Source organism: Hyperolius riggenbachi, chromosome 2 (assembly GCF_040937935.1).
Source record: "Hyperolius riggenbachi isolate aHypRig1 chromosome 2, aHypRig1.pri, whole genome shotgun sequence".
NCBI lineage: Eukaryota > Metazoa > Chordata > Amphibia > Anura > Hyperoliidae > Hyperolius > Hyperolius riggenbachi.
In genome coordinates this window covers 145,315,560-145,329,357 of record NC_090647.1, presented here as the reverse complement: position 1 = coordinate 145,329,357, position 13,798 = coordinate 145,315,560, and the positions used below count along the sequence as shown (strand labels likewise).

General features: G+C 47.3%; 1 protein-coding gene across 2 annotated transcripts in view; it reads right to left on the bottom strand.

The window, feature by feature from the left end:
* LOC137545887 (protein LBH-like) overlaps positions 1-13,798 on the bottom strand; it is a 50,359-nt gene that overhangs the window by 24,369 nt on the left and 12,192 nt on the right. Inside the window, exons 1-2 of one of the 2 annotated variants that reach the window (XM_068267641.1) lie at positions 4,004-4,105; positions 458-575 (exon numbers count right to left, since the gene is read on the bottom strand). In XM_068267641.1, the coding sequence (XP_068123742.1) occupies positions 458-571 (114 nt within the window). In that variant the 5' untranslated portion in view covers positions 572-575; positions 4,004-4,105. Of the gene's footprint in view, positions 1-457; positions 576-4,003; positions 4,106-13,798 lie in introns of those variants that run through there. The other variant, XM_068267642.1, reaches the window with a different exon arrangement.

Genomic DNA, 13,798 nt, shown 5'->3' with positions numbered 1-13,798 from the left:
TATAGCAACAAAAAAAACAAAAACAAAAAAAAAGGAAGCAGTTACAATCTGACAGAATCAACAGGTTTTGGACTAGTCCATCTCCTCATGGGGGATTCTCAGGGTTTTCTTTGTTTTCAAAAGATGACCTGAATGGTAGTTTAACTGCCAAAATAGTACCAGCCCGCCTTCCTTACTTACACACTATTTTGGCAGTTAGATTTAGTAACTGCCGTTCAGGAAATGCTTTTGAAAATAAAGGAAATGGAGAATTCCCCCATGAGGAGATGGACTAGTCAAAAACCTGTTGGTTCTGTCAGATTTTAACTGCTTTCTTCTTTTGCTGTAGTGGTCCATTAAAGAAACCAATGAAATAGACTAAAAGGTCGCACATTACCGGCCTATCTTCAGGCATAACAATTGATAACTAACAGAATTCAGAAAAAAAGTTCATAAATCCATGTTCTTAGACTATTACCTGAAAAGGCAGCCGGCTGTCACTGTGTTTCAGAGCCACACCTTCCAAACCATGTATTACTTCATTGACATCATCTTCCACTGGCAAGCGTAGAACTGACACTTCATTCATCATGCCTCTGCAACAAAATAATACAAATAAAGATAAACACATGAAACAGCAGAGCACCTTCAAAGTGTAACTGCACAGTAAAGCTAGCCATAGACGTGATCATTTAGCCTTCAAATCATGGGCTTAACTAGACTTAATAGGGGCCCCCTGCAAAAATGATAGCATGGGGCCCCCTTTGTCCCCACACTCCACGTGATTGGGAGCTGGTGAATGGCAGTGAGTGTTCTGCTGGGAAGCAGCATCTGGAAGCAGGAAACAATTCCACACACTACTGCACACATTTTTTGTGAGTGAGTGAGTAGATGAGTGAGTGAGTTAGTGGGGAAGTTTCTTTGCTAATTGGCTGCACTTGTGGTTGGGGAGAGGGAGGTGGAGAGGCCCCCAAAGCCTCTGGGCCCCCCTGTGATGGCAGGGATCACAGGGGTGATTGCAACACCCAATACCTAGCATAAAGGGAGGAGCCAGAAACACAGAGGTTGGGTTCCAGAGGTGCCACCCGGTTCACATTAGCATTTTTTTCCGGATCGGAACCGGAACGTATACTGTACAAATGGAACGGATGTGAAAGGATCCAATGTTAATCAAAGGATCCATTCACATGTGTCTGTTGGTACGTTCCTATCCCTGGACCTAAAAATTGCTGCAGGCCCTTATTTTCTGGACCGTTTTGCTTAGCGGAATGGATCCAGACAAAAAATGCAGCAGCATTGGGGCAATGTAAAACGGAAATGTTTCTTCACACTAGTGAAGAAACGGACCGTTCCACGGGGGATGGGGGCATGGGCCGACGCAAACCTGAGCGATGGGAGGGTGAGGGAGGGTGCAGCAGCCGGGTGGGTGGGTGAGGGAGGGTTTACACATACCTAGTCTTCCATAGCAGCCGGCGGTAGAGGCTTCCATCTTCTTCCGCGTCATGTGACTACATGACGCATCATGTGACTAGTTACATGACGCGCTGTGTAGTCACAGCAGAAGAAGAGGAATCCTCTACCGTCAGCTGCTACGGAAGATTAGGTATGTATTGCTGAGTGAAAACTGATCCGATCATTCATTGATCAGATCCATTTTCACTATGTGAACAGGGCCGCGGACAGAGCCATCCGGTCCGGTGAAACAGAGACTGGATCCGCTCACCAGATCCTTTTGACTCTAAAACTCAATGTGAACTGGGCCTTAGTGTCTGCAGGACTGGAATAGGAGAGGGATGGTCTGCTGTGCCCTCTGCATTGATCTAAATATAAACTGAAATTATTTTCTCAAAAAAAAAACCTCTAATGCACAGATTTTTATTAGGCACTTTCAAGAACTGTATAAATGTTTTTTCAAACATTCCCAGATACTTGTAATTAACTAACTAGAAATAATCTTATTCAAGTTTGTTTATTTACATTAATAATGTTTTATCTGAAAACTAAAATGGAATGACCATGACAGGTTCAGGTATCCCCGAGCAACATAGAACTCCCCGATGTATGTGTACTGCATGTGGGGAATCGCCCCTTCCTTTTCGGTAAGCCAGCACCTATTCAGTAAGGAGTCCTTGGGCAACACTGCTACTGCCTGCTAAGGCCGCCCTTGTGGCTGCAGCTCAAGTGCTTTGAGTCTGTTTGGAGAAAAGCGCAATATAAATGTTATTTGTCTTGTCTAGCTTTCCAGCAACAAATCCAATGTTCCTTTTTAGAATAACGCTGTACTAATAAGAACAGAAACAGACCAAGTTCCTCTTGCCACTCTAGTATTCCCCATATGCCCAGGCCTATATACACATGCAGCCACTGAAGTGCATGTGGCTGCATTATAGAGTACAGTATCTGTGGCACCTCTCCACTCCTGTAGGTTTTCTGAGCAGGCAAATGATCAGCTGGCAATCAGCACAGCAGCTTTGGAAAGCTGAGCCCTGGGTGCAATGTGAGTGCATCTCACGTGTATGATTCCTAACCTATCAGGGACTGCAACAGCCTGACTGAAAGACATTTCAAAATAATATAAAGTACCAGTACCAAAAGTGTGCTTGTTTGGGTCCAACTAAACTATGGAAAGTCTGGACAAGTTCAAATGTGAGATAAACCAAAACACAAATGAGAAGAGTTTCCATAATTGCAGGTGATAATAAAGAATGCAGCTAAACTACACCTTATTCAGCTTATCCACTTATGCTGCGTACACACTGGCGACTATGGTCGTTTGAAACAGCTCATTAACGATCGTTCCGCCGACAATCGGGGAAAGAACTTTACCCAACGATCATTAACACGAACGACAAAAGAACGACATCGGGAAGATGAAGATATCCAACCTGACGGATTGTATCTACCGACAATCGTTGGAAAACTATAGTGTGTACAGACATCGGCCGAGAACGATCGTTACAAGGGCCAATGCGCCTGCGTTGAATTCTGCCCAGCTTCAGTACTTCCTTTGTAGCGCAGCCGTAAAGATTGTTACATTGCTCATTTCAATGAAGCTTTGTTTTCAAGTTAACAATCATATATTTTTATCTATTGTAACTCCATGTTAGTGTTTTTTTTTTTAATTTTTAATAAATATGTACGCAACATTTCCTTCTGATCGTTCTTTTCTGCGAGAACGATCGTTACAATGTGTATGATGATCGCTGCATCCCATCGTTGCATTCCAATCTTTCCAATATCGTTCATCTGGTAACTATCGTTCCTTACAAACGATAGTTATCGCAAGTGTGTACGCAGCATAATAAACAATGAACTAATTAACCAATAAACAAAGTAACATAGAATACAAAAAGGACACAATTGTTCCTATTGATTCACATTATATTTTACAGCTACTCCTAGCAGGATGTAAGGTGTCAGTTTATGCCTCTTTATAATACTGTGTGTGGATTGTGTTTCTATGGAAATAAACATCATAATGTTCACATTTAAGGTATTTGCTGTGTTCACTTAGACCTTAGTTACCAAAACCAGACGAGTTCAAAAGTGTTCATAAGTGAGATCAACATATCAATTTCTACCTATTAGTTTTCTAGTATCGTTTCTCATTGCTTGCTATTGGTAATATACTTTTACTTCCTTCAAAATCTGATGGTTTTATGATGCAATTAAAGTCCATAAAATCTCTTGTGATGTGATATCCCTGTACACATGCAGACTTGCTTAATATCTCAGATACAAAACAATACACAATGCCAACTGAAACAATGTACACACATAAAACAACATCACTGCATCCTTCACACATCAGCATAGAAATCCCCTGTACAGAAGAGCTTGCAATCAGTAAAACAACGTGGAAAATATGGAGGCCTGTTAAAAAAATGTCACATGAGTGCTATACAAGCCATGTCACTGAATGAAGACATTTATTAGTTCAGTGGATGTCATTGAGTTGTAATGAAAAACAAAAGTTTGCTTTCCTAAAGCTGAATAAATGTGAAATATTTGTAATATTTCCTACCTTTCAGTGGCTGTGAATTCTCATGCTGGAAGCTAGTAGATCTCTCTCCAGCTGGTAGCAGTCTTAAGACGGCTCTGTCCTTGGAACCAGCTAATCCTCATTTTCCCATCATCCCCGCTATGTCGCTCACTGCTGTACCATCCTCGCTTGCAACATCCAGTGTCACAGCTCTATTATTATCTGTTCCCAACAAATTACTGAGTAATTCATGTTTTCTAGTATAGTATATAAACACATACACCAAGCCTAGTGGGCTACTGCATAGCTGACCATTTCAAACAGTAAAATACATACTTCACCTTGTCCCATGATTTTAGAGCATGGGAACTTAAAAATTGCAGCTAAAGCCTTTTCTAGTTATTTCAGTGTTGGTGAGCTACAGAGAAAGAGTAGAAAAGTTGTTTTGAATTTGTGACTAGCTTTTTGAGATAAATGAACAAAAAAAGGATCCACACACCAGAGCAGGTTGAAGTAAAAAGGCTAATAAATTTATTAGAAAAATCCACAGACGGTGCAATAAAATCACAGGATCAACTCACGCGTATCGGGCCTACCATCTGCCCTTAATCGAAGTTAAAAGTGAACCTGTCTAAGCAGGAATTTATATGGAGCCAGGAAGGAGAAAACTCCACCCCCGGAGACATACAAACTACTCCTTAAAGGGATATACATCCTCAGTAAATCCAATACAGAAATACTATAATAACATTGAAAATAGCATATAAAAAGATGTAAAAATGTTACCACTGAATTTTACATTATATGTGAGCAGGAAAGAGAAAAACACCAATAACAAACAATACAATCTAATTAATGGGCATGACACTTATTGCAATTGAAAAGGTGAACAATCTCTCAGTATGTGTAAACCAAGCTTAAATCCCACTTTTTATTTAGACCCTGTGGTGTGTGAGTGCCCAATCTGTGAATCCAAAAAGCTTCACGTTTTAACAACAATCTTTAAATATCACACCCTCTGATTGGACAAACCACCCGCTCCACCCCCTGAAAACTAAAAGAGGACAAATCACCCCTATGCACAATTTCAAAATGTTTTGAAACAGCGGACTTACGGAAAGTGTTCCAATTGGTACCACAATAATGTTCCGCTATACGCGCTCTCAAGTGGCGAGTGGTGCACCCCACATATTGGATAGGACATGTCAAACAAGATATGACATAAATTGTACATTTAGTATTGCTGTTTACATATTGTTTGATGGGGAAACTCTTGTTGTGTACAAAAGAGAATATTGAGTTGCCCCTTTTGTGACACTGACAATATTTACATTTGGAAAAACCACAGGGGTAAGAACCCACTGTGGCCAACCACGTAGGAGTGTGAGAGATGGAAGGAGACCGAAAAAGACTGGGTGAGAGAATGGACCCTAAAGTTCGGGCCCTTCTGGCAGAAAAACGACAGCCTCTGTCCAGGATTGTTTTAAGTTTTGTGTCCGGGTGCAGCACTGGAATGTACTTTTTGACAATATCAGTAATCTTATTGAACTCCAGGCTGTAGCCGGTAACAAAAGTTACCTGATCCTCCTCAGCCCCATTCCAAACTCTGGTTTTCAATAAATCTGAACGTGGTCTTCTGGTACCTTTCTAGCATCCCACCTCCAACTGTCTCTTAGTGTACCCCCTTTGTCTAATGGCCCATACTCACGGGCGATAAAAGTGGCCTGTCGCCAGCACACGTGAGCGTGTGGGCGACAGGCCGGCGACAGCTCCTCGCCAGGTCCCTCCGCATACACACGCGGAAGAGGGACCAGCGGCGCGACGGAAGCTGTCGCCGACGTTCCTCCTCCCCCCGCCGAAAGCTCTGCGTACCTCAATGGAGGTTGCTGTCGCTAGTCCGCGTACTCACGCGGACTAGCGACAGCTGCGGCAGCGACTGTCGCCAGGCGATTGAACATTTCAATCGCCTGGCGACTTCAGCGACGGTCGACAGTTCGGGGTGCGCGCCCGTTCCGGGCGACAGTTCGGTGTGCGCGCGGCCTATACTCACGGGCGACCTGTCGCCGCAACACGCGCGCCCCGCGTGTTGCGGCGACAATTGTCCCTCGTGAGTATGGGCCATAAGTCTAGTCTCTACTAAATTGCACTCCTCCTAAATATTTATGGGCAGATATGTTAGAAGTGGAGTTCTTTGGACATCACAGGTTCAACTGTCTGGGGTAAAGTAAATGCACCAGGAGGCCTGGGACCCACTAGCAGTGCTTTCCTGAGCGCTTGTGATTTGATAAAGGTTCTGCTAATGTTATGTTATGTGTGTGATCCCACTTGAGGGATGCAATTTTTTTTAAAAATCCTGCTAGTGGGTCCAAAGCCTTAGACCACAGGTGTCAAACTCAAGGACTGCAAGCTGAATGAATTTCTGTTGTGCCAAATTCCCATTTTTATTGCTCTGGGTAGTTATGAGGCCCCATTTTTCACTTCCGTAGAGTAGGATTGGGGTGATGACACTGTCAAAGACTTACAGCCAGACCTTTACCGGTGATTTAGGTGGTACAGTTCTTTCCTTGTACTGGCCATGTTCTCTCGCTCCCTCCTCCCTGAGGGGCAGTTGCAGCGCTCCCGGGCAATGGATGCCTTGTGGGGGTGTCTGCGCTACCCTTCATTTCTTGGGGGTACAAGGAGGCCTACACTCGGAACACCTGTTGAGATGCAATGTATAATGCGTGGGCCAACTCCTGCAGGAAGCGCAGGTGGATAGTTTAGATCCTGCATATTCTGGTGGGTGAATGCAATATGCAAACGCTTTGCCATTTTAATTAGTCAGAGATAGCAGAGACCAGAATTGCTAGCCTTGAATGCTTCCTAAAAGGATTTCTGCAATACTCACTGGAATCCCTAGCTGCACATGGCATGGCTATGTGATCTGGAGGCGTGCTCGCATCATTTCAAGTGCCAATGCGCATCCTGCAAAACGCATACTGGCTAGTGGAAACCGGCACTAAGTGGCAGAGGATCAGAAGGACAGCCAGGCAACTGGTATTGTTTAAAATTAAGTACATACTGTATGTCTACCTCAATATGCCTCTCAATTCGGGTTCCCTGTAAGGCAGCTGTGTCAAGCTGTTTTGGCCATCATCATTGCAATATATGCAAAATATGCAGTTGGCACTATTGTGGCACTTTTTTTTAGCAAGCATGAATGGCCTGCATTACCTGACAGTTACTTCCACTCCTTGGAATATTCCATTAACACCTCCCCCACTGCAGTCTTTGTTGGTGCTTCCACCCCCAAGCAAAACAGTAACAAAGGTTTTCACACTCTCACAGCTGCACTCCTCATCCTCAGCTGTTTATTTTACCAAATACAGAGTTCCTGTGCTTCCTGTCCATGACACCTGGGTTAAGTGAGGAATGATGACCAAGCTATCCCTAACCCCTCTTCATGGAGGGGGGAGATCTCTGCCTACGACTCTTTTGGCCCATACTCACGGGCTACACGTGTTGCGGCGACAGGTCGCCCGTGAATATGCGATGTTGCACGTGCGCGCACCCCGAACCGTCGCTCGTCGCTGATGTCGCCAGACGATTGACGTGGTCAATCGCTGGCGACAGTCGCCGCCGCAACTCCGCCGCAACTGTCGTTAGTCTGTGTGGGTATGCGGACTAGCGACAGCAACAAGCAGTAAATACCTTGGGCTTCCGGCGGGGGGAGGAGCAACAGCGACAGCTTCCGCCACATTAGTTGCCAGGTCCCTCCGCCGTGTGTATGCGACAAGCTGTCGCTGGCCTGTCGCGCACACGCTCCCGTGTGCTAGCGACAGGCCACAAATGTGCCTCGTGAGTATGAGGCATTAGACTACCTCTGGGGGGCTAACTAGCTACTACTGGTGGACTCTCTGGCTGCCTATACTGGGTGAGGGAGGGCTCTCTTGCTATTTCTGGGGGGGGGGGGGGGCTTTCTGCCCACCGATACTGGAATGGCATTCTCTTGCTACTGCTGGGGGACTCTCTGGCTAGCTATACTGACGGCTCTCTTGCTACCTATGCTGGGGGGCATCTCTGGGTACCTATATTAGGGGCACACTCTCTACCTAACTAATACTAAAGTCTCTTGCTACCTGCTATATGGGGGAAGGCTCTCTGGCCACCTGTACTGGATGTGCTCTCTGGCTACCTATACTAAGGCCACTCTCTCTTGCCACCAATACTATGGCTGCCCTCTCTGGCTACTTATACTAGGGAGACCCTCTCTTGCTACGTATACTGGGGGCTCCCCCGGCTATTGATACTGGGGGACACATTTGATTACAAGTACTAGGGACACCCTCTGTTTCAACTACTGGCAAGATACCTATCCTGGGGGACACATTATACTGGGGGGCATCATGTGAGTCTGCTGGGGGCAGAATTTTTCCAAATTCGGCCCTGAGAGCTATTTAAGTGGTCCTGAACTCTTGCACAGGGCAGAAGGAAAACATAGAGAAATGCACCCTGTATGTATGTAGAGAGTTTAGCCAGTCTAATTCAGCCATATCTGTGACTAATCACAAGTTGTAATTTGATCGCTCCCCTGTGTCAGCTGACAGATAAGATAGATAAGCTCATTTGAAAGCACAAGATGTTAACAATATGTCTGCTTCTATGAAATCAGGAATCAGGAATTATTTATTTCGCCAAGCATGACTGGGTCATGCCCGGAATTGGATTTGGCACAGTACATATAGCTCAAGAGAGACAACAGTAGGTAGCGTAGGACAGCAGAACAGAGTTAACACTACACTTATACACAGAGGAAAGCAATTACATTCACATTATATTGCCCTTGACATTTGTGTTACACGCTAGAGCATTTATACACAGAGGAAAGCAATTACATTCACATTGTATTGCACTTGACATTGTGTTACATTCAGGGGCGGACTGACAACTCATGGGGCCCCCGGGCAATAGGAGATTATGGGGCCCCCATACCAGTGTTTCCCACCTTTCACGTTATATTTTTACAGACTAAGATATAATAATTTATTGACAACAGTAAATATGTTATATTGTACACTGACAAAAACCCCTGCGCCGCGCGTAGCGTGGCGCGCCAAAAAATGGGTGTGGTCACGCAACAGAATGTAGGCGTGGTCATGGGTGGGGCAAAATATACATGACCTTAGCAGTGGTGTAAAAGGTCTGCCGGGGAAGTTTGAACTCTGCCATAGTGTTTCCCCCCAAAATACATGTAATCTGACAGCATTTCACCAAAAATCCATGCAATTTGGCAGAGGTTCCTCCAAAATACAGATAATATGGCAGTCGTTCCCCCAAAATAGACGTTATCTGGCAGCAGCGGTTCCCCCAAATACACATAATTTGGCAGCGGATCACCAAAAATACATGTAGCAGCAGTGGTTCCCCCAAAATACACAGAATCTGGAAGCAGCAGTTCCCCCATTATACACAATCTGGCAGCGGTTCCCCAAAAATACACATAATCTGGCAGCTGTTTCTCAAAGTACACTTAATCTGGCAGCAGCAGTTTCCCAAAAATAGTTAATCTGGCAGCAGTTCCCCCAAAATAGGTGCCCCCAGTATAGGTAACCAGGTCAAAAGGTATCCCCAGTGGAAGTATCCAGGTCTATAGGTTTTCCCAGTGCAGGTATCCAGGTCTATAGGTGTCCCCAGTATAAGTAGCCTAATCTACAGGTGTCCCCAGAATAGATAACCAGGTCTATAGATGTCCCCATTTAAGATAGCCAGGTCTATAGATGTCCCCAGTTAGGATAGCCAGGTCTATAAGTTTCCCCAGTATAGGTAGCCAGGTCTACAGGTGTCTCCAGAATAGGTAGCCAGGCCTATAGGTGTCCCCAGTACAGATAGCCAGGTCTATAGGTGTCTCCTGTATAGATAGCCAGGTCTTTAGGTGTCCCCAGTATATGTAGCCAGGTGTATAGGTGTCCCCAGTATAGCCAGGTCTATAGGTGTCCCCAGTATAGCCAGGTCTATAGGTGTCCCCAGTATATACAGTCAGGTCTATAGGTGCCCCCAGTATATACAGCCAGGTCTATAGGTGCCCCCAGTATATGTAGCTAGGTCTATAAGAGCCCCCAGTATATGTAGTCAGGTGTATAAGTGCCCCCAGTATATGCAGCCAGGTGTATAGGTGCCCCAGTATATGCAGCCAGGTGTATAGGTCTCCCCAGTATATGCAGCCAGGTGTATAGGTGCCCCCAGTATATGCAGCCAGGTATATAGGTGCCCCCAGTATATGCAGCCAGGTATATAGGTGCCCCCAGTATATGCAGCCAGGTGTATAGGTGCCCCCAGTATATGTAGCCAGGTGTATAGGTCTCCCCAGTATATGCAGCCAGGTGTATAGGTGCCCCCAGTATATGCAGCCAGGTGTATAGGTGCCCCCAGTATATGTAGCTAGGTCTATAAGTGCCCCCAGTATATGTAGTCAGGTGTATAGGTCTCCCCAGTATATGCAGCCAGGTGTATAGGTGCCCCCAGTATATGCAGCCAGGTGTATAGGTCTCCCCAGTATAGCCAGGTGTATAGGTCTCCCCAGTATATGCAGCCAGGTATATAGGTGCCCCCAGTATAGCCAGGTATATAGGTGCCCCCAGTATATGCAGCCAGGTGTATAGGTGCCCCCAGTATATGTAGCCAGGTGTATAGGTCTCCCCAGTATATGCAGTCAGGTATATAGGTGCCCCCAGTATAGCCAGGTATATAGGTCTCCCCAGTATATGCAACCAGGTGTATAGGTGCCGCCAGTATATGTAGCCAGGTGTATAGGTCTCCCCAGTATATGCAGCCAGGTGTATAGGTGCCCCCAGTATATGCAGCCAGGTGTATAGGTGCCCCCAGTATATGTAGCTAGGTCTATAAGTGCCCCCAGTATATGTAGTCAGGTGTATAGGTGCCCCCAGTATATGCAGCCAGGTGTATAGGTGCCCCCAGTATAGCCAGGTCTGTAAGTGCCCCCAGTATATGCAGCCAGGCTTGTAGTGTCTTCAGGAGGGGAGACAGCCAGTGAAGGAGGGCGATTTGCATAGCAGCGGAGAAGGGGGGAAGTTTCTCCCCCCCCCCCTCTCACCTTGGGCCCCCCCTTCCTGGCTCTCCCCTCCGTAATCTGCAAAGTGCAAACAGCTGGAAGCGGCTGACAGCGGGCGGAAACTTACCGCTGTTCAGCCACCGGAGGGAGCGCTGATCTGTGAGCCGCTAGTCTGGGCTTCTCAAGCCCACACTAGCTGCACACAGATCAGCGATCCCTCCAATGGCTGAACAGCGGTAAATCTCCACCCGCTGTCAGCCGCTTCCAGCTGTTTACTTTGCACTATGCAGATTACGGAGGGGAGAGCCAGGAAGGGGGGCCCCAAGGTGAGAGAAGGGGGGGGAAACTTCCCCCCTTCTCCGCTGCTATGCCCATCGCCCTCCTTCACTGGCTGTCTCCCCTCCTGCTCAGGGTTCTCTTGCGGGTGGCGGGCCCCCCCTGACCACGGGCCCTCGGTCCGTGCCCGAGTGCCCTAATGGTCAGTCCGCCCCTGGTTACATTCTAGAGCAGCATCTACCCCCATTACAGTACTCATGGAAGGCCTGTCAACACTTTTTGTCAGTTTTTGTGTGCTGATGGGAGTATGTGGAGGGAATTAAGGAGGCTGACGGCCGCGGGAAAGAAAGAGTTACTGTGTCTGGCCGTCCTTGTGGAGATGGCCCGAAGTCTCCGTCCTAGTGGGAGCTGACAGAAGTAGAGGTGGCCCAGGTGAGCAGGATCGTTAGCGATTTTCAGCGCCCTTGATCTCAACCTTCTCTTGTGTAGGAGGTCAAGTGAGGGGAGAGGTCCTCCAATGATCCTCTCCGCTGCCCTGATGACCCTCTGAAGTGTGAGCCTGTCGCTGGCGGTTGCGCCGGTGTACCAGACCAGGATGGAAGAGCAGACGATCGATTCGATGGTGGCGGAGTAGAAGCTGGTCAAGATCTCCGGGGCCATGCCGAACTTCCTTAGCTGACGAAGGAAGTAAAGTCTCTGCTGGGCTTTTCTTTGGATGGCAGTGATGTTAGGCCTCCAGCTGAGGTCGCTGGAGATGGTAGTGCCCAGGAGACGGGCGCAAGGCACTCTAGCCACCTCCGTACCATCAACGTAAATTGGTGGTGGGTTGGAAGTGGATTTCCTGAATTCAATGATTAGCTCAACAGTTTTTGCAGTGTTGAGCACCAGCCTGTTCTCCTTGCACCATTGGGAGATTCTTTCCACCTGCTGACAGTACTCCTGGATGTTGTCCTTGGTGACAAGACCGACAATGGTGGTGTCGTCGGCGAACTTGATGACCTTGACTGAAGCTGCCTTGGACCTGCAATTGTTTGTATAGAGGGAGAATAGCAGTGGGGACAAGACGCAGCCTTGGGGGGCACCTGTGTTCGTGGTCATGGTTTGTGAGTGGATGTCACCTAGCCTGACAGTTTGGGTCCTGTTGGAGAGGAAGTCCGTGATCCAGCGGCGTAGGCTTGGATGTACACCAAGTGTGGCCAGTTCTTGTAGGATGCGTGGACAGATAGTGTTAAATGCCGAGCTAAAGTCCAGGAGTAGTATTCTGGCATACGTGTCTGGTCTGTCAAGGTGGTCATAAATGAACTCCAGGCATATGTTTATAGCGTCGTCAGTGGACCTGTTTGCCCTATACGCAAACTGATGGGGGTCTAGAAGGGGCAAAGTTGAGATCTTGAGGTTGGATAGGACCACTCGCTCTAGAGTTTTCATTATGATGGAAGTAAGGGCTACCGGCCTGAAGTTGTTCATGTCAGAGACTCCCTGTTTCTTAGGGACAGGAATGATGGTCGACCTCTTTAAGCATCTGGGGACTCTTCCTTCACTTAGTGATTTGGCGAAGATGGCAGAGAGGACGGGAGCGAGTTGCCTGGAGCAGGTTTTCAAGCAGGTTGGAGACACGCCGTCCGGTCCAGGCGCTTTCCTGGTGTTTAACCTTGACAAGAGTAGCAGGACATCAGCTTCGCTCACTACTAGTGGAGGAACTTGACTTGTGGTGTTTTCCTCGAGGTGAGGGGGGGGAGGGGGGGGGGGAACAGGCGGTTCCAGATGGACCACTTGTTCTTCCTGCCTCTCAAACCTGCAGTAGAACTTGCTGAGTTCTTCGGCTAGCTCCGGACTGGGAGGTGCTTGTTGTGGGGGGGGGGCTTGTAGTTGGTGGCAGCCCTAAGACCCTTCCACACAGCTCGAATGTCATTTGAGCGCAGGTTTTGTTCCATCCTCTCAGCATAGTCGCTTTTGGCAGCCCTCAGTTCTCGATTAAGGTCGTTCCTCGCCTTCCTGTAGTCCTCCTGGTTGCCGGTCTTGTGTGCAATTTCCTTCCGCCTCCGCAGTTGCCGTAGCTTGTTAGTGAACCATGGCTTGTTGTTCGGGTAGACCTTGAAGACTTTGGTTGGTACGCAAGAGTCCTCACAGAAGTTGATGTATGAGGCAACGTTGTCTGCCCACTCGTCTATGTTTGGTGCTTCCAGGGACTCCCAGTCGGTGCAATCAAAGCAGGCTTGGAGTTGGAGCTTGGCCTCGTCCGACCATACTTTGGTGGATTTAAGAGTCGGTTTAGCAGATTCTAGGCGTCTCTTGTAGATGGGGATCAGGTGGATGACACAGTGGTCAGAGGAGCCGAGAGCTGCCCCTGGGGCTGCCTTGTAGGCATCCTTCAGTGCTGTGTAGCAGTGGTCGAGAGTGTTCGCGCCCCTGGTAGGACACTCCACGTGCTGGTAGTAGCGTGGCATCTCCTGGCGAAGATTGGCCTTGTTGAAATCGCCCATAATAATAATAATAATAATAATAATAATAAG